Here is a 7,229-nt window from a genome sequence, read left to right on the forward strand (position 1 = left end):
CTAAAATATGAAAGGTCATAACATAATTTCCCTAAACAAAACTTCACCTGAAACCTGTTAGTGTGTTACAAACAGAATATCTGCAGTTTCGTATTCATATGAAACGGCATTTTTCTTCTTGTTTCGGAATACAATTTGATAAGGTGCTTGAAGTAATCTACAGCACAGCAAACATGTGGTTTCCAGAAGCATTCCTGCTAAAACACTGACATTATTTTGGAATTCTCAGGATGAGCCATTCACTAGACATTTATAGAGGATAAAGGTCAAAAGTAAGAACACAATTTTTACGGAAGGAAAGAGAAACTACCAAAAAAAAAAAAACAAAACATAAAGTTCAGACAGATCATCAGTACAAGAGAGGTTAATTTATATGGTACAAAGAAACCCAGTTGGGTACATGTATATGGAAAAGGTCACGAGATCTAGACATCAACTGTAGTTTGTCAATCATAGAAACTGAAAGATCCCCAGTAGAAAGATGATCTACCTGAAGAATGCACTACATGCCTCAAATATTATGCAAACGCCAGAGAATTTTTTCTGGCCCAGTCCAATAAACTAAGCATCCTCATCCTTGTCTCCATCTTTGTCCGCATCATCACCAGCCTCAGCATTCTCCTCAGCCTCCTCTCCTTCTTCTTCCTCATCAGTCATGTTATTTATCACATCTGTAATTATTTTCTTCACCTCAGCCTTTCTATGCATTAAATCAACACCAAAGTGGGTACCTAAAAGTTACATTCACAATTCACAATTCAAAAAGTCGGCCAAGTTAAACGAAAAAAAAAAAAAAAAAACTATTGTTATGGTTTAGGAGGGGCAAAAATAATCGAGGGCTAACCATACCAAGTAGCCTGAGAATATCGGATAGAGTAGCCTGCATGTGACACAGTATATTTTAGAATGACTTGACAAAACTTAAACAAATCAATCTATGTGATGCTACATAAAAGCGCTACTTACTGTATTGAAGTCCACTTCCTTCAGAATTTCAACAACTACAGCATGCATCTCCTCTCTGCTGGGTTCTGCCTTTGCCTTCTTCCTAGTTTGGCCCTTTCCTAGTTCCAGGACAAATTTGAAAAACAGAAGGTGAGAGGTTCTATCAATTATGGAAGCTTTTTGAACACAAAGGAATGAAATTAGTCCTAGGATACGATGCATTTATTAAAGAAAAATTATCTGCTCATTGACCTTCAATCATTCAAAGCATCATAGTTTACTGAATAAAAAAAAACCAAAATTCACAATAACCATTTTTTCCCTGGGACTTGTGATTTTCTTAAATACATACAAATTAATTCTGATAGATCATATCTGCCCAAAAAAGTATACAGCTATAAGATGTGGATAAAATCCCAAATAGTAATATATGAACAAAAACCGTCAAGCCACAGCTAGAATTCATAAAAATAAAAAATAAAAAAGTTTTTAAACAAAATTAGAATTTTGAAGTGTCAAAAACCATGCATAAGAGTCATTGGAGGATTAAAACAAGCATTTATTTTGTGAGGGAGGGGGGCAACGAACCTTGATCCTTGCTTGAGACCTTGGCTGGAGTCTTGGTTCGCTGTTTCTTACTTGTATCTTTCTCTTTAACGTCTTTCTGGCTTCCCTTTTCAACTTTCTGTTTTTTAGATGTCGATCCCTTTGGCTTTGAATGTGAGCCAGATGTTCCATCAGCATCACTAGCACCTCTTTTCAAAGCTGAACTAGATGCTTTTTTTGTAGATTTTGCAGGAGTTTTCACAGTTTTGGCGGGGGTAGCCTTTTTGACAGGTATGGGTTTCTCTTTCACTTTTTTCACAGAACCATCCTTCTGAACTTTTTTGGATGAGCTTTTTGACATCTGCTCCTTTTGTTTATCTTCTTCTTCCTCCGATCTACTTTCTTCATGGTCACTTTCTTCATTTGGCATTGTTTCATTGTCATCATCGTCATGAGATTCATCTTTTGCATCAGAAGATTCAACTTTATCATCAACGTCTTCTTCTTCCTCAACTTCAGATGACTGTTTTTGCTGTTTTGCAACTTGAGGTGTTTGTTTCTGTTTCTAAAGGCAAAATGGGAGAAAGCAAATGACAAGAACATGCAATGAGATAGACAGGCATAGACATGCACACAAGATACCCATTAAAAATAAAGGTTAACAGAGAGAGAGAAACTACATCAATCATCAATTACATTAAGTGCCTTGGCAGAATATCCTCGGTCGTGAACACTTATTCATGAGAATCTGGAAAAGTTATAAACCAAACTAAATCATCAAGTACAATGCAATGAGCTGAATTATAAATTAATTCTCTTTTCCCTTTTTTGGGGTGTCTCTTTCAGGGAGAAAGAAGTTGGATACATATACATATTGCTGAGAGAGAGAGAGAGAGAGAGAGAACTCAATCAAAGGCAAAGCACACACCCAATTACTCTCCTAAAAATAGCAGCATGTAATGTTATACACCTTCATACAGAGCCAAGATCCCATTTCTTAAGATGCATTTGCTTTCCTCTTTGCACATTTCAACCAAAACAATATACAACACCATATAAGAAAATAAAATCATACAACCTCTTTATCTGTGTTTTCAATATTCATACGCATCTTATTGAAAAATGTCAACCAATAGTGTGGTCTCCAACTAACTTCAAATGCACGAAGGGGACAAAGAGTGCAGCAAATACGTAGCCAATAGAGACATGACCATTAGTGATCACCCTAATCCATTTAAGAGTGTGAAGGGCATCCCACTCACCTTGTGTTTCGATTAATTAAATCTCTCCTACACCAACATACCGTATTTTGTTGAGAATTCTCACTCTTGAAGGTAAAATTAACAGCAAAAGGGAACTTGGGCGCACATAAACAACATAACAAACTTCTTTACTTTGAAAACTTAATGCTGCACTAAATGATTCATAGAAGTATAACCCCTGGCAGAACAGTATTATAAAAGATTCCTCTTTTCTTTGATTAACCAAACGTTCAAACTTATCAACTATAGATGGCAATCTCAAGATATTGATCATAAAATGAGCAGCAAATTGTCACCACATAAAAGTTTCAGGGTCATAATTACATTCTAGCATCAAAACTAGACGTTCCCTTTATTAAAGTGAGATATCCACAGCAACCATATCAGATAATGATTAATACAGAGGGTCACAGAAATAGAAGTGTTTAGCAGATATAAATGAATTAAAGAAAAATATCTCCATTTAAAGTTCTAGCACCAAGATGTAGCAACTAAAAAGTTGAGTAGAATTCTAGTAAAAGAAGACAAACCTTGGGTTCTGCTTCTGCAGATGCTTCTCCAGAGCTAGCAGTTTTGCTCGGTGTGACCTTCCTCTTACGCTTTTGACCTTTCTGAAATTCATATCAGAAACAAGACTCAGCAACCTTACCCTGGCTGCTTAACATCACCTAGTGTTTAATACTACACAAAGCAATGATGTAAAATAAACCTGCTCCTTATCAGCAAGCAAAATGTCAGTTGTCACATGGGGGGATTCCAAAAACTCCAGTAACTTCACAGAGAGCTCTTCCTGAAATCACAGACAAGCTAATAAAATGATAGGCAACTGAAAAGTATAAGATACAGTTACAAGCATCATTCTATCACGACTTACCTTCTTCACACCAGACCTACTTATTGGAATATTAAGCACATCGCAGAAATCCATCAATTTTTCCTTAACGCACTTGTCAATCTTCTCCTTCACCCTTGCCCTCTGCTTTTCCTGCAGTAGAACAAATAAAAGCCTAGTTTCTCAGTACTAAATTAACATAAAACTATATGCACAGATATACAAGATTGTATGCATCAAAAAGCAAGAAGAAGATTGTAAATCAGAAATCAGCAAGAACGATGAAACAAGTATTATGTCAGCATGAAACAAAAAATACCTCATTCTCCGTCCACACGTATCCTGAGAACTGGCTTATATTTCTCTTCAAAATTTGTGCCTAGAAAACAATGCCAACAATTAACACCTCAAAAGAAAATCCGGTAACAACCATCTGATGAATGACAAACCAAAACAACCAAACCAAGAAACATATTGGTTGGTCACCTTAGCTTTCCTTCCAAAAAGTATTGTATGAAGTATTTGCAGGTTGTCATCAGTTTTTCTCTTGGACAACTTGAAAGCCACTGAAACAGTTAACAATATCAGACAAAAAAAAGGCCAGGCTTCTGTAACAAAAAAGTTGAATAGAAGTAAATTACATGCCCAAAAGCATAGTAATCTGTGAACAACAATAGCTGACAACCTCTTCCTCTCAACATGCAGAAAATTCTTGGATATGTAAGAGCCGTATAAAATTAAACAAAAAAATAACAATTTCTTAAGAACAATAATGAATATAACACCTTCCTTCAGTTCATTATTCTTCGCATTTACTCACTGCATTCTCCAATCCCAAGGGCATAGTATTAAGACTTAAAAAAAAAAAAAAAATCCTCACATATTCAGGTATTTAAAACTCCAAAAGAAAGTACCTCACATATTTAGATTACCAAATTGTAATTGTTCATCTGACATTCCCTCAGGCTATAATGCCTCAATAGTTTTTCCATTGATGAATGAAAGAATCACTAGCATTTTTTTTTTGTTGACAAAAATAATGTTTTACAATGAAATAGAAAATCATAAAATACAATAAACTCCCTTTACAACTTTAATATTCTATCAAATAGCAACCCCCTAAAAAGGGAAAAGAAAAACAAACTTCTCTTTCCTAGCTTCACTTGGATTATTCACTGGTGCACTTAAATTGACAAATACATTCTCAATATGACTTTTTTATAACATAAGTTTAGTGCAGCCACTGTACTGCTGCACCCCAGCCGCAAGTTAAGGATTATAGCAATGAAGGCCCTAGCCTAGTGACAGTTTTTGTTACCATGGAGGACCCCATTCAAACAGAGTGGTTATGATAAAGCGTATCATGAGTACGGAAAGAGATTAGATATGAATTATGATTCTTGGTGTTAGGAAGTACAGAACATACCAAGTGAACTGTCTTCCAATTCCCATTGATAGATTACAATAACCTAATCAATTTTTTTAATAGTCTATATAGCCTACAACGTGTGGCACTGTATGACCCTACAAACGAAAACCATCTCCTCTGTAGAGATCTTCCAAGACATAAAACTACTATGATGACACCATAAAACCTCCACAACTCAAAGGAATATTGAGTGGTGTGTGTCCGTGAAACTTGTCCAGCCAATTCTGAGATCCTATTGTTATGAATTTCTGCAATTATTTTTCTATTACCATTAGGAGGAGGGAGGAGGGGGGGGGGGGGGGGGAGAACTCCCTGAGAAACAGAAAAGTCATGATAACAGCTCGATTTCCCTCAGCAACTGAATCAATCCCAAATATTTCTTACCCTACTTTGTGTTGATACAAAGCATCAAATAGTAATTAATATGATATAATTTTTGGATCAATGCTAGATATAAAATTAAAGTGCTACTACACATAAAGGATGTAGTATACTACAACTCCACATTTAGCACTATGAAGTTCGTGTGATAATTTATCTCTTGCAAACCAAGATTACCCTATTCTTCCAAGGTTGGCATGCAGTTGTATGCTGAGAATTTATGCAATAGTATAGTTTTAAGCTTTAGAAAATAAAAAATAAGAGCACTATATCTGATGAAGCACACTAAAAGCCACAAGACTGATACTATTTGCAAAAAGATTTTGAATTTCAAATATCTAGTCCTATCCATGCCCCCAAATTCATATAAATTTACGAGAGCAACAGGCTTGCAACATATGCAGCCAGGGACAGAACTAGAATGTTTATCTATGGGGGCCAAGTATAATTCTAAAATAAAATCTCGGCTAACTCTTTTTAATAGCGCCAATTTAATTATCCATGGGGGCCAATATAATAGCGGCATTTTCATCTTTCAAGTTTTAAAGAACTACCCGCTTCACCAAGTCATAAACTTTCCCAATCCATCAACCACAAATACCATAAAACTACACCACCCAACAACAATTAGAAGCTCAACACGCCAAGAAAGCAAACCAGAACATACCATTAGGAATTTCCTTAAGCTGCGTACCACGACCCTGCAAACCCACAAACCCAAAAAATCAAGAGCATATCAAAATGTGTCATAAAGACTGCAACTTTACACTCCATACCTTCTCAATCGACAACACTTTGCTCGCCGAAGACCTTGCAGACCTTCCGGGCGACGGCACTGAGTACCTTTCGACCGTTTTCCTCTCCCTCGTCGGCCTCTCGCTTGCCGGCGTAACCGGTTCCTTCCTCTCCTCCTCGGCTGACTCCTCGCTCGGCTTCTTCTTCTTCCTCAGCTCGCTCTGGTCCTTCTTCGAACCCCCCCTCCGACCTCTCTTCCCTTTCTTGCTCACCTCGCCTTCCTTCTCCTCCTTGCTTTCTTCTTCACCTTTAACTTCAACGTCTTTTTCTTTGGGCTCTTCTTCTTTCTCAGCAGGAGCTTCTTGCTCTTTCTTGGCTTTTCCCTCTCCTTCTTCTTCTTCTTTGCTCTCTTCCTTAGCTTCCTCTGCTTCGGGCTTGACCTCCGCTTTGTCTCCCTCGGCAGGAGGAGCTTCGTCCTCGGGCTTCTTCTCCTCTAGGGTTTCCGACGCCATGGGCACACCCAATCAACAGCGCAGAAACACCAAACAGCGAAAATCAAAGCGAGACACAGAGATATTGCTAAAACCCTAGGGTTTGGGGTTTTGGAAGAAACCCTAAAATTAATGGCTCTGAGTGTTTGATTTTGGGGATTTGGAAGGAAATGAAAGAAAAATTGGGGATTTTTAGGGCGGGCTGTGTAAGAGCGGGGGTTCAAAATTTGATGCCAAATTTGTGGGCGGGCTTGGGAGGGTTTTTTCTCTTTCTTTCTTTTTGTTTCTTTTTTTTTCAACACAACCTCTCTCGTCTCGTCTCGTCCCGCAAACCCAAAATACGGATTGTCATTTGTCATTGAACATGTTACCCAATATGGAACTTTCGGATAATTGTAAGCATTAGTTTTTATTTTTTTTTTACAGTATTTTTTACTATTTTAGTTTGTTTTCTCAGCACACTTTAAATGAAAATATTAATTTTTTAATTGAAGAACTATCTCACATAAACTTTTGAGGATCTATAATATTAGTCATTAGCGATATTACACATTTTACTACTTGTCTTTTACGTATTGATTTGATAATTCATATAATATTTATTATAT

The 7,229-nt window shown here is 36.9% G+C and overlaps 1 protein-coding gene across 2 annotated transcripts; it reads right to left on the reverse strand.

The window, feature by feature from the left end:
- Positions 1–349: 349 nt before the first annotated feature.
- LOC133875041 (DEK domain-containing chromatin-associated protein 1) lies at positions 350–6,944 on the reverse strand. 2 transcript variants are annotated; one of them, XM_062313025.1, is made up of 11 exons: positions 6,172–6,944; positions 6,063–6,096; positions 4,072–4,151; positions 3,905–3,964; positions 3,628–3,738; positions 3,463–3,543; positions 3,284–3,364; positions 1,534–2,050; positions 967–1,064; positions 850–880; positions 350–731 (listed from the first exon to the last, which is right to left on the reverse strand). In XM_062313025.1, the coding sequence occupies exons 1-11, from the start codon at positions 6,640–6,642 to the stop codon at positions 562–564; spliced, it is 1,734 nt and encodes a 577-aa protein (XP_062169009.1). In that variant the 5' UTR covers positions 6,643–6,944; the 3' UTR covers positions 350–561. The 2 variants fall into 2 exon arrangements, with proteins under 2 accessions (XP_062169009.1, XP_062169008.1); XM_062313024.1 differs by having other exon boundaries at positions 1,534–2,056; positions 6,172–6,942.
- Positions 6,945–7,229: the final 285 nt, after the last annotated feature.

The sequence above is a fragment of the Alnus glutinosa genome, chromosome 8 (genome assembly GCF_958979055.1).
Source record: "Alnus glutinosa chromosome 8, dhAlnGlut1.1, whole genome shotgun sequence".
NCBI classification, from domain to species: domain Eukaryota; kingdom Viridiplantae; phylum Streptophyta; class Magnoliopsida; order Fagales; family Betulaceae; genus Alnus; species Alnus glutinosa.